This window comes from Colias eurytheme, chromosome 12 (assembly GCF_061535395.1).
Source record: "Colias eurytheme isolate Ceu_HAF_F1 chromosome 12, ilColEury1 Martin Lab GWU primary, whole genome shotgun sequence".
Classification (NCBI taxonomy): domain Eukaryota; kingdom Metazoa; phylum Arthropoda; class Insecta; order Lepidoptera; family Pieridae; genus Colias; species Colias eurytheme.
The window spans coordinates 5,454,761-5,480,290 of NC_142991.1; the positions used below are offsets into that span (position 1 = coordinate 5,454,761).

At 34.1% G+C, this 25,530-nt stretch overlaps 4 protein-coding genes across 4 annotated transcripts in view; 1 reads left to right on the forward strand and 3 right to left on the reverse strand.

Annotated features, from left to right (window-relative positions):
* unc-13-4A (BAI1 associated protein 3) overlaps window positions 1–18,701 on the forward strand; it is a 56,708-nt gene extending 38,007 nt beyond the window's left edge. The window contains exons 13-23 of the mRNA XM_090108198.1: window positions 338–482; window positions 4,793–4,875; window positions 5,615–5,678; window positions 6,904–7,064; window positions 8,544–8,634; window positions 11,393–11,555; window positions 12,672–12,897; window positions 13,304–13,469; window positions 14,444–14,603; window positions 15,988–16,222; window positions 18,610–18,701. Coding sequence (XP_089964324.1) covers window positions 338–482; window positions 4,793–4,875; window positions 5,615–5,678; window positions 6,904–7,064; window positions 8,544–8,634; window positions 11,393–11,555; window positions 12,672–12,897; window positions 13,304–13,469; window positions 14,444–14,603; window positions 15,988–16,222; window positions 18,610–18,701 — 1,586 coding nt within the window. The remainder of the gene's footprint in view (window positions 1–337; window positions 483–4,792; window positions 4,876–5,614; window positions 5,679–6,903; window positions 7,065–8,543; window positions 8,635–11,392; window positions 11,556–12,671; window positions 12,898–13,303; window positions 13,470–14,443; window positions 14,604–15,987; window positions 16,223–18,609) is intronic.
* On the reverse strand, window positions 809–1,562 carry LOC149904016 (uncharacterized). Its single transcript, XM_090107696.1, has one exon. It carries the CDS (start codon window positions 1,531–1,533, stop codon window positions 955–957), a length of 579 nt encoding a protein of 192 aa, XP_089963822.1. The 5' UTR covers window positions 1,534–1,562; the 3' UTR covers window positions 809–954.
* Window positions 18,702–21,957: 3,256 nt separating the features above from the next.
* LOC149904017 (lipase 3-like) lies at window positions 21,958–23,887 on the reverse strand. The gene is made up of 5 exons (XM_090108145.1): window positions 23,741–23,887; window positions 23,399–23,600; window positions 22,942–23,312; window positions 22,706–22,864; window positions 21,958–22,361 (listed from the first exon to the last, which is right to left on the reverse strand). The coding sequence occupies exons 1-5, from the start codon at window positions 23,885–23,887 to the stop codon at window positions 21,969–21,971; spliced, it is 1,272 nt and encodes a 423-aa protein (XP_089964271.1). The 3' UTR covers window positions 21,958–21,968.
* Window positions 23,888–24,373: 486 nt separating this feature from the next.
* LOC149904018 (ommochrome-binding protein-like) lies at window positions 24,374–25,090 on the reverse strand. Its single transcript, XM_090107755.1, has one exon. The coding sequence runs from the start codon at window positions 25,088–25,090 to the stop codon at window positions 24,374–24,376; it is 717 nt and encodes a 238-aa protein (XP_089963881.1).
* Window positions 25,091–25,530: the final 440 nt, after the last annotated feature.

Sequence of the window (25,530 nt, forward strand, 5' to 3'; positions counted from 1 at the left end):
ATTACATGCATAATATGATGAGAATATTTATCTTAATTTTAACTGAACGACTCGAAACTGCGATGTAGTAGATAATAATTTTGAAGCCTTGAAGTTTATTTTCATTAATTAATATTTAAGCTTTTCACATATTCAAAATAACACAAAATCAACTGTTTGTTTTCTTATGGACCTGATTATATTATATAAAAATAACACTATAACAATATTTGACAATATATTTTGACTGTAAAATTTAGAGCAAATGGCCTAATCGCATGCACAGCCACAAGAACACCATTCGGTCCGTCCAATAAATTGCAGTGAATTGGTGTGAACTAATCCTCGTCCATTTTAGTATGCAGCGTGGTGTCAGCGAAGACGTTGCCGTTCGAGGTGCTGGCGGCGGTGCGCGAGCTGTGCGCGGCGGCCGCGCCCGCGCCCCCCTCACACGCGCCGCACGCCCCGCACGAACCGCCGCCGCAGCTTCTCGAAGCTTACCAGTGAGTAGCTCGATGTTGATGTGCTTTTGTTTTTCAGAATAGAAATAAAGAGAAACGTACGTATGCTTTGTGAACATTATTTTGAGCGCGATTGTAGTTCTTGTCATTTGTAGAAGTACGAAAATTTGAAGATAACTTAATTTTTTGGAAATATGAATATTGGAATTATGTATATACCTATCATTTAAAAAAATTCTATGTAAGTATAATTGTCACTTCATTACAATTGCAAAAAAAAAACAAAAACGTATGTAACTGATAAGTAATAAAAAACACGTAATGCTTATAAGAAAGAAAGGAAAAAGGGGAATATGAAAAAAGTCAGAAATTTTATTTACAAACGCATTTATTGATTTATACAGTGGCTTTATGTACACATTTTTAATTTTGTTGTATCACGTTTGCTCTATATGCTTCAAAAGTACTGAACTGACCAGATGTATTTAACGGAACAATAAAGAGTTCAATCTCTTTACTTCTTGATGAATTGAGTGTAAGCGAATGGTCCGGACGAGATGAAAGGAGATGAGACAAAGGCTGCGGTGGCGGGGTAGCTGGAGTAGGCAGGGTAGCTAGAGTAGGTGGACACGAGAGGAGAGTAGGCGGCCGGGGCGATGTAGGAGGTGGACGCGGTGACCAGGGGAGCGGAGCGCTTCTTGATCAAGTGAGCGGTGGAGTAGACGGGCGCGGAGTGCACGATCGGCGCGCCGTAGCTGTAGGTGGGGAGCGGAGCGGTGTGGTAGGCGAGCGGTGCTGAGTAGGTGGTCGCCAGGGGAGCGCCGAAGCTGGAGTAGCCCACAGGCGCGCTGATGAAGCCGGGAGAGCGTTTCTTGATGAGGTGCGTGTAGCCGTAGTTGGAGTACGCCACGGGGGAGGAGTACGTCACTGCAGGGGAGGAGAACGCCACGGGTGGGGAGTACACCAAGGGCGCTTGGTTGATGTAGCCGCCGGCCGTTCTGTAAGTAGACACTGCTGGAGCTACTATAGTGTATGGCTCAGGTGACGCGACGGCCACGGCCAGGAAGGCAAAAGCAGCTACGAGCTTGAACATCTTGGTATGTATTGTTGTTCTGTTTGGGAGCAACTGATGCCTACATAGACTCAGTCTACGTATTTATACAGTATATTTTTTAAGGGCGTATCGCTTCACAAACCGGCTGAGAGGCTGTCCAGGAAGTTGATATTTACGAGAACAAGGTTATACGAAAACTTAGATTGACTCGTTTAAATTTCATGCTTGCTGTAAATAAAACCACTAATTAAATGTCAACACAGCATTCAGTGCTAACGTCCTTTTTAATGTGCGGTGCAGATGCTTAAAATATAGGTAATCTATTTAACAAAGAGCAAATTTGCGGTTGCCAGCTACAAGTGACATTTAACAACGGCCAAGCGATTTTTTATTATTTTCAAAGGACACTATAGCAAACAAAAAACGGTTAAGTGTGAATAGGTACCTAGTTGATTTACTGTGTCTAAATCAAAGCCCTCGTGTTAGTTTAGAACGTAGAAAGAACATCTTAATATATGTATATTGTATATAAATCTCGTGTCACAATGTTTGTCCTCAATGGACTCCTAAACCACTTAACCGATTATAATAAAATTCGCACACCATGTGCAGTTCGATCCAACTTGAGAGATAGGATAGTTTAGACATGTAGGTACCACGGGCGAAGCCGGGGCGGCCCATGTTTGTTTCTTTATTATTATGTGATAAAGTAATAAAATAAGAGATAAAGAGTATTTTCTGAGCTAGATTATATTTCTTTTGGTCTTTCCGAGACCAAATTCGTTAAAAATATGTGCCTACAAGTGATTCTTTTTTTTTCATTATTTAGGGTTTCCATTAGTTTAATACAAAAACCGGCCAAGTGCGAGTCGGGCTCGCGCACAAAGGGTTCCGTAGCAGCAAATATAATAAATTACAGTTAAATCAACCTATCTCAAAAACTATAAGAGATACTTTGATCAAACCAAAAATCGTTGAAAGAGTTAATTAGCATGCATCACCTCTATTTTTTTTAGAATTTTATACCCCGTAGTTATAAAAATAGAGGGGGGGGGACATACTTTTTACGACTTTGAGAGCTGATATCTCAAAAACCGTTCACTTTAAGAAAAATGTTTTTTAGAAAACTTTATATCATTTTAAAAGACCTTTCCATTGATACCCCACACGGGTATGTACATCGAAAAAAAAAATTTCATCCCTCAGTTACATGTATGGGGGGCCCCACCCCCAATTCTTTTTTTTACTATTTAGTGTCATATTTTTGTAGCGGTTCATACAACACATATTCCCATCAAATTTCATCACTGTAGTACTTATAGTTTCCGAGTAAATCGGCTGTGACAGACGGACAGACGGACAGACGGACAGACGGACATGACGAAACTATAAGGGTTCCGTTTTTGCCATTTTGGCTACGGAACCCTAAAAAAGGTATATTTTGTAAAGTTCAAATATAATACAGCGTCTTTACACTTTACAGCGTACCTATAATATAATGTTTTATCCGTAAATATGCGTTAGCGTATTTAATCTAAATAAAAAAAACAATGAACATTTAAACCTTTCCTTGATTATATTAAAAAAAACCTTTACATTTTTAATCGCTCGTTACTTTTAACACGAAACGTTTAACGTAGTTATGATAAATAAATGCATTTATATAGCAGCAGTAAATTTTCATATTCTACGGCATATGCTAGTACTTCCCTTCCCTTCGTAAATAATCTATCATAATACTTACCCAAGCACTTACCTTATAATTATTTATCTGTGTTAATGTAATTTGTTTAAAAAATAAGGCATATAATGCAAAACTTAATTTTGTTCTAAAAGAGGACATCGACATCGTTTAACAGAAAAATAATAATACATTATGTTATCTACATACAATATACCGACTTTTAATTTGAATTCTCTCAATAATAGATATCAATGGATTAGCGATAGATATTTTTTCAATTAGCTTGCTAAAACTAGTCCGACACTAATTATTATGATAAATTTAACTAGTTTCGGCAGTTCTGTATAGGCGGCCGCAGCCTTATTGTTATATGTCTTGTAGCCTGTAGATATGTATTTTTATCAACCCGCATTGCAGCGCACTTGCCACTTTCCTGTATATGTCCGTCCAGCCGATGCAATCGTGTTGATTTAAATGCGAATATTATGTTTTTCAATTTTATAACACCTTAGAATTAAGTTTAGTTTGTAAGTAATACAAATTTAAGACACTAAGTTTTATTAAAACACTTTTTTTATCTAAAACTAGCGACCCGCCCCGGCTTCGCACGGGTGCAATGCTGATACTAAATACACTACAGAAAAACTGTGAACGTTGTATATAAAAACATAGCCGCGGCCCGCTCGGGCTTCGCGCGGGTATAGCCGGGCGGCCGGCCGGTACCGCCGCAAACGCTACGTCCCGCAATTTTTAAATCTGTAATAATATCTTCGAAAATATTCACTTAAATCATACGGTGTAAAGGGCCATATAGATCTATATTAAATGAACAATGCATTCAAGGTATTTAATTGGTTAAGGATTAATGCTGTATTGGTTAAAATCGCATCGAAAATTAGCCATTATTTGTCGTAAAAAGTAAATGACAAAAAAAAGTTATTGTGGGTTATCCATAAGAGATAGACATATACCATCGCGGACTTTTCTGTAGACCTTTTCAATATGTATAATACTTAGTACATTATTTTGATAAAACTCGTAGGGTTCAGCCTGCGTTTGCAATGTAAGCGGAAAAAATGTAATTTTTTACGACATCACATTAGATACCTCAAAAATAACAGTACTTCTCTACTATTTAATGGATGTTATTATACATATAAACCTTCCTCTTGAATCACTCTATCTATTAAAAAAAACCGCATCAAAATCCGTTGCGTAGTTTCAAAGATTTAAGCGTACAAAGGGACATAGGGACATAGGGACAGGGAAAGCGACTTTGTTTTATACTATGTAGTGATAGTTCATTCTTGTTGTAATAATAGTTGTCTCTTACATTGACTTATTAATTTTTAGTTTTTACTAATATGTACATTATAATATAATTTCCGCGTACTTTCATACTTACATAGAGATCTTTATATTGTTCTATAACTTGACATGAACATTAATAATTGATTAGGCTTCTCATGATTCATTCATCCACGTTCCTCCCACGTGCAAAATAAAGCCTCCAACTGTTACACTAATGCTGATATTATACTTACACTTAAAAGTCAAGGTCTTTCGTTAAAAGCGTTTGTACACATGTGTGACAAAGTTATTACGTGCTGTCAGATGGTTCGAACCGCTGATCGATCGATGGCTGGCCGTCACTAAAACTATGGCGCTGCAAAGAGTCCGGGCAGCTGTGGAACTTGGTGAGTATACCACACACCAACTCATGTTCAATGGTACTACAGCTGATTACATTTTTTCACACTTTTAAATTATTATTTATCTATTAGTAAGCTACATAACTACAATTCGTTAACGAAATACACTGAAGAAGATATCAATAAGAACATGTTCCAATTTTCTTATAATTAATAATTAATTAACAGAAAGGATCTTTCATCAATTTTAATAAGTCCATCGAAATGAAGTCAAAATTATGGTAAACGTTGCGTTAAAACAGATGCGAAAACAGGAAAAAAGCAAGAATATTTGAAGAAAATTACGGCGAGGATAACGAACAAAAAGAAGTGTTTTCCGAAATGAAAGGGCATACCTAATTGTTGTGGGGGCAAAAGGGGAAAGTTCACACCCCGCGATAGGGCACCCATTTAGATAAGCATCGGATTCTAAACGGTGGCGTAACACGAAAGCTTTTATTACTGGGACAAATAAAAGATTGCCGTGAAATGTTCTAATGATATCTTTGATACAAATTATCTACGAATTTAAATAATTGCGTAGGTAAAATTGGTATCGTTAAAGTTTTTGCTCAAATATTCAACAAAGAAATACCACACAGAAAAGTCAGAAAAATAAAGTTAGTCTATATAACCTTATTTTATTTCGCTGGTTAACAAGATATTTTTTTCTAATAAAATGATTACGGACTTGACAATATTCTAGTGTACGAGTGTACGCCTAATATTTTGTTATGATTGCTAGATCGGGCAGTAGAAGGAGAACACATCGTGAAACATAGCACATCTTCAGTCGATACGGTGGCTTGGTAAGTAACGAGTACCTACCTACAAACAATTTATTTGTCACATAACTAAGTTAAGTAGTAATCATATTTGTTTATAATAATTTTAGCTAGGTACTACTTTTATTTCTGCCTTTTTTGTTACCAAAATAGGTACATGATTAATAATGAAAAAAGACGAGTGCTATTGAAACAAGTATCAGTTCAAGTTGTCAGAAGGTAGGTTCTGTTTTAATCATTTTTTTGCGAAAGCTTGTTTGGAAGGTATTTGCATGCTCCAGTTTGAGATGCCTACACCTCCACCGGTTTTAAATTTACACGATTTATGTCTTAGTGAAGGACATATATTTTTTTTTGTGTTAAGATTTTAAATTAGCACATGATGTTTACGTAGAAATTATTGTGAATGGTTATTTATTATTTTGTATCCTTTACTGTTTAAAACAGTACAGTTTAGCTTTATTTCATTATTTAATTATGCAACGGTTGTGTAGATATTAGATATAGATATGTTATATATACTTAACATACTATTTGTAAACGAGTATATTTCTCTAACAAATTTAAAACGTAATTTCAGGCAGCCACTGAACCCTACATTATATTGAACGGGTGCAGGTGTGCGCCCCTAATAACTTATATACCATCAGGCACTTTTATATCTTCAATAACCCATTGTGATGTTCGGTGTTATTTTATTACTCCTTGAATTAAATTCTCAGTTTATATCTCCATAATATTATAATTATATCAATATCCTTTTGTATGTATTTTATTGTCTATTATTCTTTTAAACAACAATCAACCTAACGTATTTTATCAAACCCACTGCAAAGCTTTCACTTTTTTTTCATAATATCATTATTACATTGACACAGGCATGAAATTAAGCTGCGAAACCGCAAAAAGACAAATAGTCGAAATTAAAAAATGTAATGTAAATTCGTTTTATTTAATCACTGCTGAAAAACGTAGTCGTTGTGAATTTAAATATAAAGCTTATTTGTAAGCACTCTCGGTATTCGATATTTTCATTGGATTTTAAATTTCTTGAAAAAAATACGAATTCCATATTTTTTTTACAATTCGTATTATCTGAAGACTGTTGTTATCAAATCAATGAATTTGAATAGCGCGATTGTAAAATTTTAGAAAAGGTTCTTACATTTAATATGATTAAAAAAAAATACACAACATTATATTTTTGAATTGAATATTCAAAAAAGCTTACATACGTTAATATTTGCAGTCTGTACCATATGAGGCTTGTATGGCGAGCAATAGGCGGAGCTGAAGAGGGAACCTTGGGAGGGAGTGTGAGACTGTTAGAAGCGGCTTGTGCGACGGCCCTGCACTACGCTGACTTAGTGCATGGAGCCCTAGCTGATCAGGGATATTATGAAAACCATGGTATGTACATATTTTATATTGGGTGATGGGTCTTTAGAATATTTTGCTTTTACTTGTAAAATTATAGGAGAGTCTTTCTTGTTTATAAATTGAATAATATTAAATGAAATAATGCGAATATTTTATAATACTCTTCATGTTCTTTGTGTCTTCCTCTTTACTGACTTTACTATAATTTTGTGCACTTCGTGGTGTCGTAATGAATGAAGAAATATGAAATAAAGTACAGATTATACCTATTTATGGCGACATATGTCATATTAGGTTAGGTTTTATACTATCATAGAGTAAAAACTAACATAGAGTAAAAACATGCTTGATTTCAATATTCTTATAATATATGTAGTAAGTAGTAGGTATTCACGATACAAATACATATCATAAGATATTTTCATAGTGTACTTGTTGTGAAATTATTATTTAAATGTAACATTCGAAATCCTAAAGTGTTTACAATGTGGTCAGTCAACTAACTGTATACTCAACAAATATGAATATTTGCTAGACAAACAGTAAATATTAAATTCATGCCTCTATCAAATATTATACCGTATAAATGGCGTTTTACTAAGTTACACACTTCGTTTAACTTGATGTGAAAATTTCAGCGCTACGTAATACGTATAATTTTGCCTCAGAGCACTAACGACTCAAGCTCTCGAGCCTCTGACATATTTACGCTCATTTTACCCACTTACCTGACGCGTGTTTCAACAAGCCCTTTAAGTGCTTGTCTCCAGTGGCCATAGCACATCGCTGAGATTACACTCCGCTTACGTCTCGCTTGTTAATTCAACGAAATTATAACTACCAGCCAAGACATACTGACAGAGTAAAACCATTTAAGGAAGGAAAAAGATTAGAGTCAGAAATCTCGCCCGGGAAAAATATGAGTCTGTAGAAAGCTAAAATAAAGCTCCTTTTAAAAATCAAGCCTTAGGCTAAGAATGCGAAATTTGACCACTTACAATTAAACCGAAATTATACTTACAATAAGTAAGAGATCGTATTGTAAAGATCGTATTGTAGAGTTATTTGTTTGTTCAAACACATCCCAGTGACAATTAACTGTAAACTTATTCGTTCAATCAGATGAGATAAATATCTACTTAATACATAAGTTTTATTATAATTGAAAAAAATAAAATATATCGGACTCCATTCTACTCTATTTTCGGTGTCACAAAATGAATAAAGTGTTTTTCTTATCGATAAAAATGTAGGTACTAAAGTCTAAATAAAAATACAATACAATTCAAACCTTTGTCGTAAAATAGGTCGTAATTTTTCTTCTTCACAGTTCACGTACCAAATGAAAATACCTTCGTTTTCATTACACATATTGTCGTCGTAAACTGATCATAGCGAAATTCGATTCCACCACGTATTGAGTAAAATTTATTGTTCATAAACTTTATAACCGAGAGTTTTATTTTGTCCATTTTATGCAGTGAAGTATAAATTCATACAAACTTTCAGGACAAAATAAAACAACAGAAGAGATATGCACGATCGTGAATAACTTGGAGTACGTGCGGCGCTCGCTCTCCGAGTACGACGATGAACACATGTAAGTATGAATTAATCTCTGAACCGTGACGATGCTGTTGTATGCTAAGATGAGTGATCTGAAGCACAACCTCAATAATCCTGTATTTTTTTGAACGCGGTTTCTTATATAATTTAATTCCTGTTGTCTTATAATATTTTTTTTAATGTTTGATTTTACGCGAGTATTATACATTTAGAATTTTTTTTTTTTCAATGAAAAGCGATAATTACAACGTTGTCATGTGCGATGTAAATCGTTCTAATTGTTTTGATATCGCGAAGCAAGGTGCATTATTGTTAGTATGAGCCTAATTTAGATTGATTGAGGTTCGCAAATAATTTATTTAAAGATAACAATACATTATAGATTAGATGAAGCAGATTGTAGTTTTTCATGATTATCATTAACTTATTGTAATAATTTCGTTTTCAAATGACATATTTCTATTAGAGTAAGCCAATGTCAATGTTCCATTTTTATCTTTTAATCTAACCAACCGATAAATAAATGTATGACAAAAAGCAATTTAATTAATTAATAGATAACATACCATTATGATTGAGATACTGACAAAACTACTGAGACTTTTGAATGAAATTGATACAAAAATCTAAGAAAACTTTTAATTTGTTTAATAATCTAGGATTTCTACAATTTTAAACATAATACAATTGTTTTGTGACCTTGCTGGTTTAGGAAATTGGTTTAAAACAATCGAGCTACAATATATCTCGTCATGAAGCTTCTCTTGCACATTCATATTTCTAGTTAATAATTATTATCTAGATGCTACAAAGGAAACTCAACAACCCATTCATCTCATACTTTCAGCACGTGTGGTAATACGTCATTCATAGAGTTTCATAGAATGAATATTTTTACGGATTCATTGATAATATTATTATCTACGTGAGAATATTTACTCCTTCATATCTTTACGATACACACGTTTATCGTCATTTCCTATTTACTGTTATTACTACTAGAAAATAAGTTAGTGCGTACCTAATATATTGCGATAAGATGATATTATCTCTCTAATCCGTATAGATAATCACGAATAATTAACGTTATATGCTATCGACATCCTTTTGTATATTTTCTTATAATAATTATTAATGAACGTTATTACAATATAAATATCGAGATCCATTCATTAATTTTAATAGACTAACGGACATAAATGAGCGTTTCGCTTTTTGTGGCTAAGATGCAATGGTGTAGCAAGTAGAAAGTGGCGCCTTATAGAAAATGAAAAAAAAAAAATGTACTTTAGATATGTACATACTGTATGTACATTGTACATAATATACGAGTGTGCTAACACTTTAGCTGTTCTACGAAGTTTAAGTTAAGAAGTTTAAGTTAATTACATCAAGTTATGAATTTAGCGATTAAGTTTTAGTCGAGATTTTCGTAGCGTACACTCTATGAAAGTTTGCGATGTGGCATAATTAAAACAATAATTTGGAAAATCCAAAAGTGCACGCCTCATAATTTTTTTAAATAAATATTTATTAATTATTATTTTTGTTTATTTAATAACAATTAAACCACATCGAATCAGACCCTGAAAAATGAAAGGGTTCTATTCCTGAGCATACTCAAGCGTAAGAGAAAAAAAAAGACTCGATTAGTAAAGTATTTCGGTCGCTATCGTGTTAACAAGAAAAAGGATCCGCACATACAGACACACGAACGTCGAAGACAGAACTTTTTTAAACTGTTTTTTAACTAGTTTAAATAACAAAAATGACATCAAAAATATCATGAACGTTAAAAATAGTGTTTTTTCTTAATATGTGTGTGTATGTATTATCTTACAAGTGCAATGTATGATACATAAAGACATTTTAAGTTTGAAAAATCAGATGTTTTGCGCGAAGTGACAGTAGTACCCACCTCAACGCTTCGCTTATGAGGCGTGCAACAGTCCTTCTCAAAGTAATTTCTACATCCTACGTAATGAATTATAGAAACGAATACAAGAGTGAATTGAAAGACCAGCATGACGAGAACAGTTATACCAAAAATAAAATGATGATGGTTCAAACTTATTTTAATACATAGGATATCGACTCTACGTGCCTGCGTACATGCGTACGTGTGCGTACAACATGAGTTTAATGATAATGGGTGGCCCGTGGCATAGGAACGTAAAGCATATACAATATATACAAAGCTCCATATTCATGGTAAACATTTGTTAAGAAAATTGAATCAACGTGTTGCTGAGTTTCTGACAACACTGCGCGTTGCAGAGTTAATAACGCATGTTGACAAGTTCTCGCCAGAAGAGCGATCTAAACAAAATTTCCAACAACATTCTCTCCTATCATCAGCAATGTTAATAGATTTTTGGTCAATGATTAGGAGGAACTTTGACTTCTTCAGTGTTATCCTTTCTAACATTAAAAATGCGAAAGTGTGCTTGTTTTATTTGGTTTAAAGATGCTAGAGTGTCATTCGTTATACTACTATACTTATAGGCTACATTTAACATCATCAAACATCTCGCCTATATACACTAGAACGAAATAAAAAGCTAGATTTTGCGTTTTTGACGTGACAACGTCTTATAATTCGATATAGCCGGCTGCACGCACGAAAAAACATTACTCATGCGGCGTTACTTCGCTCTGAGGCGTTCCATGTAAGGATTGAAGTGCAAGCGAGAGCGCGGAACGAGCGACAAAGAAGCACAATCGGACGTTGTCACGTTCAACTATCCTCAGTAAACCGACTTTACAGACAACCAATTTTTTATTGGTAATAGTGCCAACGACGAGAACTCTCGTCAGCTGGTCCGCGGGGCGCTCGGCACGCTCGAGTGTCGCTCGATGCGCGCGGCCGTGCCGCTCGCGGTGCGCGCGCGCCCGCCGCTGCGCAAGGCGGTGTTCCACCTCGCATGGTCGCCCGACTCGCTGCCCACACAACAGGTGATATAGGGAATTTAGGAAAACGGCGATAGATAAAGGATATAATATGATAAGAATGCAACGAAGTATAAATACATACCAATAAAAGAAGAACAACATTATTTTATTATTTAAAATTTAAATCACCCTTTCTCATAATTTAATATAAGAATGAGATATAAGTAAAGGACAAAGGTTAAGCATACGATCTAGTCCTAAATAAGTAAGTACATAGTAAAAAAAAAAACAAAAAAAAAAATATTTTTAAGCACTTTTTTTACTAACAATAATTTTATCTAATATCACAATAACAAAAACTAAAATCCATAATTTTTATATCAGTAAAATCTTATCTTATTGCATATCATGTTTAATCAGCACGTTCCACAGATTTATCAATTCATAGATTTTTATTATTGGTATGACACCTATTTAATAAAAATACCAACAATTTACAATCTATTAACAATTAACTGATAAAATATATATCGCCCGTTATTCATGAGTTTCGAAGAATAAATACATGTGTGTTGCATAATCTGATCATGATTAAATGCATATTCGATATTAAAAAAAAATTGTCTTCATTTGATAATAATCGTTCTATAGATAGAAACAAAATTTATTAACTAACAGTTTTCTTAGCCTTGATTCTTTTTCTGAAAATATAATAATCCAATTACATAAAACTTATATTTTACGGACTACATTCTGCTTACAGTTCACAATTTCGAAGCTTAAAATATTATAAAGGTCAAAGGAGTTTTATGAAGTCTAAAGGCTCGCTCTATGAGAGGCTTTATCTGACATCGCTATTACTTTACGAACTAATTTTGTTATGACAATGCAGCACTTTGTTCTACTTTAGACTTTGTTCAGCTTCACACAGATGTATTGCATTCAATACGTGCCTTTTAAACACAATTAGAATTTATCTGCCCTATTCTCGTAGTTCTGAAGCGGTAATTTAACTTTTTCCAAAGTTGTCACAATTTTTAATGAGTTTTCAAAATTCTTTATTTATGGGAGAAGCCACAGAATAATACAATTTTATTCGGTATACTCTATACAATATGAGATTGTACAATTTTCTATTTTCAATGTAGAATTCAATTAAAGTTTTGTTCTAAAATGTAGGCGATTACGCCACTCCTGGAATTCTTGGATCAACATTTATCTTCTCTGAATACATGGCTGTTGCCGCGAGCTTTTACAAGATCATTAGCGGCCTGTTGGAACGCTGTGTTGAAGGAAGTGTCAAACCAAGCGGACTCTGGCGGTGCTGAAAAGCCAAGAGTCTATCATCACAGACTTAAAGAAGCGCTTGATCTTTTGGCCGAATTCTTCCACGCTGAAGGAAAAGGTAAACTAATTCTAAATTAAGGTCAGCTAAGTCTAATCTGTATGCGAAATAATTGCGATGTTTAACGGAAAGTTGGCCAACTTCCAACTACAACTACAAATAAGGGTGAATCCGAAGTGTCGAGTCACGAATAGAATTTCATTATACTCGACACAACATCACACAACATTACTTGATCACAACGAAGTGCATATACATACTTTAAGTAACAACCAGAAAATTGTGCATTGCTAAGTTGTCATTCAAATTAATAAAGATATTATAATATTGTATAAATTAGCTGAGCGAGTTAACATGACTATAATTTGTGATTATGTTAGTGGCAGACATATTAGATTATAATATAAGTGACAAATAAACGCCTTTAACCGTAAATAATCAATAGCATATCTGTTCATTCCACTAGGACTTCCAATGTCAGAAGTGCACAACTCGGAATGGAAGCGTCTAGAACAACGGATGCAATACCACCAGGCTCCGACTGAGGAACTGCTAGAGCTGTGGCTGGAGGACCGACTGGCGGAGCAAGCTCGCACTCCCATGCCTTCTCCATATGGGTCTATTTTAATACGGTAATATATATTTTGTATTATTACTTGGTTGCATTGGAAAAATAAGCCTTTTATTGTGTTTTAAAGTTTTAAAACTATTTATTTATATAAACTTTAATGGCGAGACAGGAGTTTATTTCTGAACAAAATTTCCTCAAAAAGATTAAGTTTTGAATTACTTATATGAGCTTTGAGCAAACAAATATAAAACATAGTATGCACTGAAACACATAAAAATATTTGGTTTGAATGGGTTGGACAATTTTCACACAATACGCCATTTTTTGCATCAAAGGGATCCAAATTTAATAAATTTTAATACCGAACAATGGAGCTTACAATCCGCCGGATTAAACGAGGAGCGCTCAGCGCAGACAAATAGCAATTGACGTTAAAGTTAAAAGCTTTTAGTGGAATCACGAACGACGTTTAACAAGTATAGCAATAAAAACAAACAAGATCATTTTCCTTTGTACAATGTTGACTTCAGAGACTTCTTTGAACATTTTTAAAGAACCGTTTTCTATCAGTATATCTGTTACTGGAGATGTGGGTGATTTCAATGTCATTTTTTAATACTAATATAAATCATTGTGATATAATAATAATACACAACACAAGGGCATAATGAGGGTTATATTCATTTATCTGTTACCTATTTAGTTTCTATACCTTTACAGACACTTGACCACAGTCCAACCTTTTTTTTATAGTGGGGAAATCTTCCAAAGATACCCACGGCCCCCAGGGAAGGAGCCGTGGGTTATGTCGGATTCTTACCGACTAAAACCCCACTGTGTTACATCGAGCCGCTTTAATGATGGGGCCGCGGGTATTGGTTAGAATACTTCCGCGACCACCACCGTCCAACCTGATGGAAAGCGGTGACGCGGTCTATGGTGGTTAATTATGTCTACCTAAAAGATGCCTACGTATCACCTATCTCAATTTGCTTTAATCAATACAAACATTCGTAACCTCTCCCCTTGTTTCAGCGTATACTTCAACCACGATTCACTCTGCGTGGAGATACTCTCCGCGCGCGATGTGATCCCGCTCGACCCGAACGGGCTGAGCGACCCGTTCGTGGTCATCGAACTATTGCCCAAGCGGCTCTTCCCCAAAACACATGAACAGACCACTAATGTGCAAAAGGTGAGTTTCTTAGTCGTGGAGAGTAGCGTTATATTATAAAGTAAATGTTTTGTAGGAGTGAAATCGCAATTAGCAGCGCAGTATATACATCTGTAGTTGTGTGCTAGAACATTTTAATTATGCTCACTGACTAAAATTTTCATGATAGACATTTAGATAACCAGGAAAACTTTCATAGTTTTCAATCTACTTCAAAAACGGAGAAATTTTTTTTTACCAAATACTTAGCTGAAAGCATAAATTCCCTAATTAAAACACACTTGATACGTTGTGAATAAAATATAAATACATTACTAACTAAACTATATGACCTGTGACGCATAAAATGTTCTGTAAAAAAATGCAGGATATAAAATAAAGAATGAAGCAAAAACACCTCTACCTCTATAATAAGGTTATTCATGAAATGAATATTAATGGCAATAGTGCCACAAGAAATAAATGAAACTTCTCTTTAGGAATAAACATTTATTTCAATTTACATTGATAGCCTCATTTTGGTTCTATTTCGGTCTCTTTTGTTTTTCTCCATAATCTGAATTTATTTTTATAACAATTATATGGAATAACTTTTGTAAAAGAAAATATTGTTTGCTCTTTGAATGAAGTTTGAATTAAAATCAATCGTACCTTTTGTGTTTATTTTTACTTTGCATAAATAGCCTTGTCGTAATTTCTTACTTAGTTCTCTAAGGTCCATCTAGGTACGACAGGAACTGAATTTCAATACTGAAACTACATTATACATTCCAATAAGCTATTGAGTTGACGAGTGCTTTCTTTATAATATGGTACTTATCGATATCTATTTAAAACTTCTTCATTCATTTATTTGATTGGCTCTTTTTTCTTAATTAACTAAGTATTTAGTAGACAATAACATATTCGATACACCTAGACGACACCTGCTTTTCGAAATTATTATTATAGAAGAATTTATAGATAAAGTACCTACCTAATACAGTCAGAATAAAATTAACAATCGAAACATATTGTGATTAAAATCCATTCATGATGTTCTTGACTTAATAATAATAAGTCCCTAACCCGCATTTTTACGCAGGAATATAGATGAGGAAAAAACAATAAAAAAAAAGATGGGTTGCACTCCGGGAGTGCCGGTAGAAGTGAAAACTTGATTATTAACGCATGTTTGATATCCATCCGTCTTACGCTTTTTCGATCAGGTCATGTGTCCTGACGCGAGCTTAAGATTTTATACCCATTACAGAAAAAGTGCTCAACGCCGCTAAAGAAGTTTTCACTTCAATTAGTCGGTGCATACCTACGTCTAATAAGCTTTTAGGTATGTTGTTCTGAAATATGCAGTACAATCTAGAGGAGACATTGAGTCGTTTTCATTACCATTGTTTACCGCCGTCAGAAAACGCTAAACCCCGTGTGGGACGAGTGTTTCGAGTTCAACGTGTCCGTGGAAGCGTGTCGCTCTCCGCAAGCGACGCTCGCGCTGTCCGTGTGGGACCGCGACGTGCTGACGGCGGACGACTTCGCGGGCGAAGCGTTCGTGCCGCTCGCGCGCGCGCCCGGCGTGCACTCGCACGCGCCGCCCGACCCGCTGCGCCCCGTCGAGCTGCCGCTGATGCAGCTGCATGATCGAGGTGAGTGGCCTTTATGCCGCAGCCACACTATGCTCCTCGTCCTGCTCCTATCCTGCTCATCGCGATGCCGTTATTCGCCGCGACATTGCCCTCTGGCCACACGCTGCTCTACTCGCGCGATTAATCGCGACGCTCTTCATTTCGTACTCGTATTGCCGGTCCTTTGACTCACGCGCAAAAGCCGACAAAATAGGGAGCAGTGAGCAGGACGATGAGCACGACGAGTGGCATGACGAGTAACGTGGCCACACTATGGGAAGTGACGAGGAAAGTAGGCAGAGGCATGTCTACTTTCCTCGTCACTTCCCATACCACTCGTCGAGTAGTGTGGCTGGGGTATTAGGTACCGCGGATATTCTATATTGTGGCGGTGGTATGTGCTGCATATGTGTTGCTATTCTGTGGCGCGCATACGTTTGTATTGTAGGTATATCGAGAATACATAGCTGTGTAGTTGCCGCTGATGCAGCTGCATGATCGAGGTGAGTGGAGGGTTTGCTGTAGGTACTGCGGATGTAGAGCTCTTATGTGGTGTGGGTATAATTTATATATTGCTATTTCCATATAAAATATAAGCCAAGAGACGAATATAGATCTCAAATTGACCAAAACGTCCACTGGTTGAAATTCCACGGACAGATTGACATTTCATGCGTTAACATGCATTCGCACACAATTTAACAATATCGAAACGGACTAACTGCTGTCTCTGTAATCTGTATAATCTGTTGCTATACGTTATGTACACACACGAAGTGATAATGTTGCATTCAAAAACTTTCCACTGTTATTGCGTCTTTGATTATTTGATAATGATCGCATATTTATAACATACGTCTTTTAATTAACACTTTTTAAATCTGGTCATTGCTAATTTGCTTGATTTTTGATGATTATTTATTGTTTTATAAATATTTAACTCAGAACGCAAAATATTTGGCATAGAAGTAAATTATTTCAATTAATGTAAAGTTAAAACCCCCGGATTTGTTCGCGTGGTACACATATATAAAATCACATATCCAAACCAGGTTAGCAGTTATTTGTAAAATACATATAAAGAAAATCTTTGCCATATATTTTTATTTACTACTTGGGTCCACACAGACCGATCAATTTCGCGAAGAAATTGCTTCGCGACGCTGCTCGCTCGCGCTCGTATTCCAGACCTCTTATTTCCAGATAGTTTACGCTGTGAATTGAACTGACTGGCAAATTCATATTATGATCGCAATAACTAGCTATGGTTAATTATTATGGTATAATATTATGATTTTTCCAGTCAGTCCAATTCACGGCTGTCTGGAAATTACCCGTTGTGACTAATTATGAACAAATAGATAAGCATCAACAAAGTGATTTAAAATTAAGATTATTTAAATGAAACGTATTAAAAATGGATTATTCAAATTTTTTAATCAAAAGATTAAGGTAAATTAATTAAAAAGTAATTAATTTATCGTAATAATACTTATAAACATTTAATTAAAAATCACTGAGATGGAGAGTAGTTTTGTTCATTATCTAATTAATTTCATTGTCTCAAATCTCCAATGTATAATATATCAATAGTTTGGAAAATCCAAAAGTGCACGCCTCATAATTTTTTTTAAATAATTATTTATTAATTATTATTTTTGTTTATTTAATAACAATTAAACCACATCGAATCAGACCCTGAAAAATGAAAGGGTTCTATTCCTGAGCATACTCAAGCGTAAGAGAAAAAAAAAATTTGGAAAATCCAAAAGTGCACGCCTCATAATTTTTTTGTGAATAAATATTTATTAATTATTATTTTTGTTTATTTAATAACAATTAAACCACATCGAATCAGACCCTGAAAAATGAAAGGGTTCTATTCCTGAGCATACTCAAGCGTAAGAGAAAAAAAAAGACTCGATTAGTAAAGTATTTCGGTCGCTATCGTGTTAACAAGAAAAAGGATCCGCACACACACACGGACGTCCAAGACAGAACTTTTTTAAACTGTTTTTTAACTAGTTTAAATAACAAAAATGACATCAAAAATATCATGAACGTTAAAAATAGTGTTTTTTCTTAATATGTGTGTGTATGTATTATCTTACAAGTGCAATGTATGATACATAAAGACATTTTAAGTTTGAAAAATCAGATGTTTTGCGCGAAGTGACAGTAGTACCCACCTCAACGCTTCGCTTATGAGGCGTGCAATAGGGATATAGTGGAGATTTAGTATATGCCAAATATATAAATGTTACGAGAACACGTACCTTACGATTTGACGTCTAATTCAACCCTACTCCCCATCCTTCATCACTTTCACAGTTATTTTGGAAACACGTTCCAGTGGATGTCAAAGAAAACTTATACAATCGAAAGTTCACACGATGTTTATATTTCAGGCCATCCAATCTTGCAGATACTGGAATCTCGAACAACGGACAAATTGGCTTTGGATTTCGTGAAAAAACAAAAGCTGCGATTCGCGGAATAAGGAACTCGTTTTCCTTATCACTCTGTTATATTTATTACTACAATATATTATATGTTACACTGTCCTATGATTTGTTTTCTGTTTGTGCACAACGTCCATTCGAACATTTCGACAATATATTCAAAATATATTTTAAAGAACTTTGACTTTTACACTATATATTAAGTACTCGCTAAGGTAAACATTTTATCAGTATTAATATATGTATATATTTGTATGTGTACTAAAGACTGTGTAATTCTTCTATTTATGAGAGAATATTATGCATATTATGTGGTTTTCAAAATTTATATACTTGTGTATAGCCTGCACTCTCGGAGCTTATGTCCCTAGTTGTTAGATTCTTAGAAACTCCCGACCAAGTACTTTAAGACTTGTTGTTAACTATTATTTTTGTAGTTTTCCGTAAATACATGTAAGGCGCAAACGTAACAATATTGTAAGATTTTAATTTATTCAATAATCATACATTTTATGGACGTAGTTAATTATTTAATACGTTACTCTACCATTAAAAAAAGTTTTTTTTGCGCAGTAACAAGACTACTTAACATATCTAAAACTTCTCAGGTCTATGATTTTTTTGCATCATTCGTATCTACTTCAATAATTTAATCTTTCTTAATTTAAATATGTAGTTTAAAATTGTTACGCTGCGCCGAACACACCGTAGTGACATTCAATACAATTCAAGCAAGAAAAACATGAGCAAATTACGTTTTCTAAAAAACTGGCATCTACAAATTCACAGAATGCTTCTTCACTAATCCACAACTAAACTGAAATCCTTTGCACAGCTCTCGACCCACCTTTGTGCCGCGTTATCTAAGCTTTAAGATGAGCTTCAGCAGTCTCGAGATTTCCTATCATATCTTATTCTATACCTAGTCTTGACGACTGATTTTTCATTGTTAGTTTTAATCGATATTTGTATTATGGATATTTGATATTTTATAAATTGATGTGAAATTTTTAAGTGTATACAAGTGTACTAATATAGATAAATTGTATTGATGTTTATAAATGGCTTAGTTGATAAGTGGAACATATTTAATATGTGTTATGTAGTACTTTCATTGTGGCTTGTTTTTAAGATAATCCACGGTTGTAACTGTATTACGCATTCAATGTTGTGATTTTATATATAGACAATTTAATGTTAGATTAATTTTATATTGCTTATCCAAAACAACAGTTTATTCATATTATATGAAATATTCAACGTGAAGCGAATGTTTATTTGCAGATTTCTTATACCTAACCGTAATGGATCTATCGCATAATCGCAAAGTACTTATTCAATACCAACAAAGAGTCCTGCGTAACCAGTAACTTCAAATAAAATATTTTATAAAGAATTAAAGATAAAGCATTGAAAATTATAAAAATTAGCTTTTGATATTCGTATATTTTTGCATACAGATTTAAATATTTGTCCAGTTTTGTATTTAACATAAACAATTCATATCCACATCTGAAAGCATATCGCTGAGCTTATTGTTAGAAATATAATTTTATAAGAGATTTTTATTATTATTTAACCAAAAATATTTTAACTAAACCATACCAAAAGGTCAATTAAATTTTAGGCTATATCTACTAAAAATCTTTTACATGTAAAATATAAGAACATATATTACCTATTATATTGCAGAAATGTATTTTTCTGATTATTTACCACATATTTTTATTTACTACAGTAATTATTTGTAAAGATAACAAATTATTAACTAAAATAAAAATTTATCAACAGTCGGCCCGGCCCGATTTTCCTTTCTTTAACTTTAAAAAGTTTTTTTAATTTGCTATTTTATATTTGAATATTACTCTCGCAACTATCGAGTTCAAATACATATAGGTATGAAAAGTTATGAAATAAACTTCAAAATTCAAACAATATCTAACATTCAAATTGAAGTTCACAAAGTGATAAAATAATGAATTATAAGCTATTCGTTGGTAAATATAACATTAGGTATCAGCTATACTGGGATTTAAAAGAGCATTTCTATTCAATTACCTTAAAATGAACACAGCTACAACCGATATGTTGAACAGAAGAACTTCATAGATGCGAGATCAAATCCCCTTTAGATGCAAAATAAATAACTGTATACTTTCAACGCCAAAGATATGTATGTAGGATAAAAATAGATACCGATACTAATGAATGTTGTTTGTGAAATTACAAAAATATAAATGTTGTGCTATGGTCTATAGGATATAACAGACAATTGGTTATCCGTGGCATACTATGCCTACTTCTGTAAATGTATTTTCCTGTAGATGATCAATATTATAATATCCGTATTCAATTGTAGTCGGTGTATATTAAATAAATGTTCTATAATCATTATGTTCCTAGCTTTTAAAATATAGAGTAATATTTTTCTTCATTTGCTGTGGCCAATAAAGAACAATAAAGATACAAATGTGAGTTTTATTGACAGAGAAATACAAAGGAATACGGCTTCAAGGCGATTGAAAAGCTTATAAAGGAAGGTAAGTATCCTTTTATGTCTTTACCTTCCAGCTACTGTGATCTGGCATTTTGGTGTGGCAATTCATAATAACATATCCTTTCCCAGAAGGTTTAATTCATAGTCCTTTCTAATATAATAAAAAAAGACTGAGAAGATCATCACTCAAAGATTTTTATTTTGAGTGCCTAGTCATTAATATCCTCGAAGTAATACCTACAAGATTAGTTATACTCTAGAACAGGAGTAATAATGAAAATGACATACACCCATCATACACCGGTTAATTTATATTCATAAAACCCAAAATGTGGGTAGGTAGGTATCTATAATTTTCAAGTCAGGAAATAAACGATTTTACTCTGAAGTGAGTCCTTATAATTTAACATTGTGGTCCGCAATCAATAGAATCTCAATAGACCGTTCTCGTGGAGTTTGCTCGTTAGCGAGTGAATAATATTAGTGTTATCTGAAAGCGTTGAAACTGCATTTAGAGGTCCATCTCCACTATTATTTTGATTACAATGAACTCAAGTAATCCCAACTGCTGCATTAGGAACCTAAATACAACTATTCCCTGTGAAATTGTATTTTCAAATACAATATGTATTTATAAAGTTATAAAATAAATAAAAACGGTACAATATCAATATTTGTAGAAAAATAAAATGTGTAGTTACTGCATTTATAATAAGAAGAACTTTAGAGAATTTAATTTTTGAATTTTTTGTGGAATTGTGCATTAGTTACTAATAAATAAGAAATAAAAAAATCACTTTACTTAAAATTATTTATTTGAGTTGTCAATTATTCTAATGTCCCTAATTACTCTATCAAAAACATAAAACCTCGCGTTCGTTCCCCACATAAAGTCAATATGACTGAATGTTTTCTGCGATACAAGAATTTTCTCTTTGGGACCTCCCAACTCGTTATATAAACGATCAACATCGGCCAGGTCAACCCGAGTATCGCCTTCTGAATAATGCAAGAATACTGGATTCGTGATTTTCGATAGGTTATAGCTGGGCGGAGCAGCTGTGCCGTACGCTGCTAAGTTCAAGAGTACTCCGTAGTCATAGCGACGGAAACCTTTGGTCGCTACATTTTGAGCAAAGTGCGCAAATTGCCTCAGACCTGCACCTGCTGGGGTGTGAGCCAACATTACTGGTATCATGGTCTGTAAAAATATAAAAAAGATAATTTTTTAAATGAGCTGATTACATTAATTTTATTGATGATAAAATATACCTATTCGATAATGATGCAAAGGTTGCATTTATTAAATTAGTCTAATACATATCATGTGATAAAGTAAAATGGGGCCAAATTATCAATAGCACGTTTATGAATGATAATAATTTGTTAATGACTTTTGGCACGCGCACTATTTATTTTGATTTCAATAATTCTACTTTTGCTATCATTTTCCTTCATCACAATCATAAGTCATGATTAATTAAATAAGAGTTGATAGTAAAATAGTTTTATGAATAAAATAGTTTTAAGTGTAGGTATAAATACCGCATTATGTTGGTCCATATTCCAGCCTCCTATTAAGAAGAAGATACTACTGCAGATAGGTTGGAATACTGCTTCATCTTGACACAGCTTTTGACCAGCCCATGCTAACAACTCACTTTTCGGGAACATTTCGCCGAAACCAAGTACAGTGGCCCAAGACTGTAAAACATAACAGCTGTTAAAAAATATGTCATTGGTGATTGTCGGATAGTTTTTTTTTCCTAAAGATTTCTTACCAAAGCATCCGCAGCTATTGGCGCTAAAGCGTCCATCAATGTACCACGGCTTTGCGTTTGATAAGCGACCGGTGCCAAGGCATGCATAGATAAAATCTTTTCACTATAGTCTGGTCGAAGTGAATTCATAATGAAGTAAACTGTTGTGCCCTGTGACATTCCAACGTAATGCAAACCACTTCTGCCTGTGGCAAGGAGTATATAATCGATAGATGCGGATAGATCTAAATTGCCTATTTCATCCAAGGAGAATCGCCAGAAACTGTTATCATTTTCAGCATCAGGATTTAGAGTCAAATGGCGTCTTGAATAGTAGTTTCCACGTGCATTTCCTAGCCACACATCAAAACCTTCCTCGGCGAGAATATAAGCTGAAAATATTAAATTAACGGGATGTCACAAATGGGTCGTGAATTAACTAGATTTTTGATGTATGATTAAAAATGTTAACACTAACCTAGCGCTGTTCCAGGTCCCATTAATACCCAGTCTGCTGAGGAACCCAAAAGGCCGTGCATGACGAAGACAACCGGCTTGTTGCCACGTACGTTGTTATTATCCCGTCCATGTGGAATACGGTGTAGACCTAATATGTAACCATCTTGAGTCATAATAAAATGCTCCTCCAGAGGGTAATTGTATTTTCTCACTAATTCTGGCTAAAAGAAATAAATTTTTTAATGTTGTATTATCAAACAGAGTTGAATTATATCACTATGAGTTTAGGATGTGGTCATTGTGATAGAAATATCCTTATAATCATTCTTGTCTCATAATGGCACATGCATAGTTTGCTTACCACATCAAGTGAAGCATCTTCGAGAATGTTATCAGATATTCTGGCACCAAAGGCATTTTGTCTAACTAATTCCTCAACATAGTCAGCATGAGGCGATCTGCCGGCTGTCACCAACGATACACAAAAACTGGCAAAGATCAGAAGCATTTTGGATTAAAATGCCAAGTGTATTTTGTGTATTGAATGGCGGTCTTTTATATAAAAACAATAAGATAAACCAATGCATATCAATATTTTATCAATATATTATAATCTTACGTAGGTACACAAGGTTTTTCAGCGTATACGTAGCATTCTGCAAGTTTTGCTTTGATTACTTGACGTACGCACGTGTTTGTATTATATATCAAAAACATACAAACAACAAATAAATTAAGTATATTCGTAATTTTTGAATGTATTATGTATGATATTTGTATGATAATTTCGGAAAACCAATCAATTTTCAGTAAAAACTGAATAAATTTACTTCAATCAATTTATGTTCACTCGCGAGGAATCTATATTGTGTTTGACACAGGAATCAGGTACAAACTCTGCCGGTATAAATCGCAAATAAATGATTATTAAAATAAAACATCAAATGCTTTGTATTTGTTTAATATGTAATTACTTTTGATTTTTATCTACAATTCATTTGAGCCGAACCACTGTCCGTCCATCGCTGTAAACTATATTATTATCTTTATCGAAATCTAGGCCATAACCGTCTTGCAGCGACAATATTTTTATGACTGTTTCATTTTTATGATCAACCGAATAGATTCCATCTTGAGCAATCACGTGTGGGACTCCCTTCACATCAGTAGCTAGACCACGAATATTGGCGACTGAGTTTGTAAACCAAACGGGCTCGTAATCTTCTTTACCCAAACGATATAATCCCATTGAGTTAGACAGTATAAGTTCCCCATCCCCATCGAAAGTAAAATGCTGTATTCCATATTCTTCAATAGCTGTTACAAAGACTTTTTTTTCGTTTTTTAACTTGTACAAATCCAAATTAGCTGTATCAACAAAGTACAAATTATTTTTGAATTGCATATCAAAGACGTCTAGTTCTCTGAGTATGGCAGGTTTTTCAATATCGTTTAAGGAATAGTTGTATTTGTAAATTCCATCACTACCTCCGAGATACACAATACTACTGTCGTTATCAACAGCACTTGCAAAACCATTTCGAATACTTGGTATGACCGTTGCAAAGCCGGTATCCAAATCTAAAACTACAGAATGAAAGCTTTGATCCGAAAACTCGTCAGCATTGATACAAAAGAATAATTTATTTTTATTCCTGTCTATCGAGAACTTGTACGGTAAATTGACGTCTTCTAGGATTACCTGTTTCATACTGCATACATTATACGTTGTTATACAATTTAGGCATTGTTATAAAATTATTTAGAATAAAATGTGTTTAAAATTAATTCTCCTGCATAGTTTTAAATGTAATTAATTACCCAGCGTAGCAGATAATGTTTATTCAATATGTTTATTATTAATCATTTTGACATATGATAGATAAAAATTAGTACGTACTATAGATACGGGTCAACGATTATGTGATTTATTGTTAAGGTTCCATTGCACGGTTTTTATGCATTGTTTTTTACTATTTATTAAATTTGGCCTTACTATGTGGTGGACATACTCTTAGGCCGCGTTTCCATCTGCAAGAAAACTTCCGCAAGAAATGTCCGACAGTCAGCAGCTTTTCTTGCAGATGGTAACGCAGCCTTATACATAATATATTTAGTATTTTGTCGCTATCACAGATCGCTATGGTTGGA

Coding starts and splice junctions, on each gene's coding strand:
- LOC149904016 (XM_090107696.1), bottom strand. CDS start 1,533: ATGTTCAAGCTCGTAGCTGCTTTTGCCTTCCTGGCCGTGGCCGTCGCG.
- LOC149904017 (XM_090108145.1), bottom strand. CDS start 23,887: ATGCTTCTGATCTTTGCCAGTTTTTGTGTATCGTTGGTGACAGCCGGC. Junction 23,601..23,740: donor AAGATGCTTCACTTGATGTG/GTAAGCAAACTA, acceptor TATTTCTTTTAG/CCAGAATTAGTGAGAAAATA. Junction 23,313..23,398: donor GGGACCTGGAACAGCGCTAG/GTTAGTGTTAAC, acceptor TAATATTTTCAG/CTTATATTCTCGCCGAGGAA.
- LOC149904018 (XM_090107755.1), bottom strand. CDS start 25,090: ATGAAACAGGTAATCCTAGAAGACGTCAATTTACCGTACAAGTTCTCG.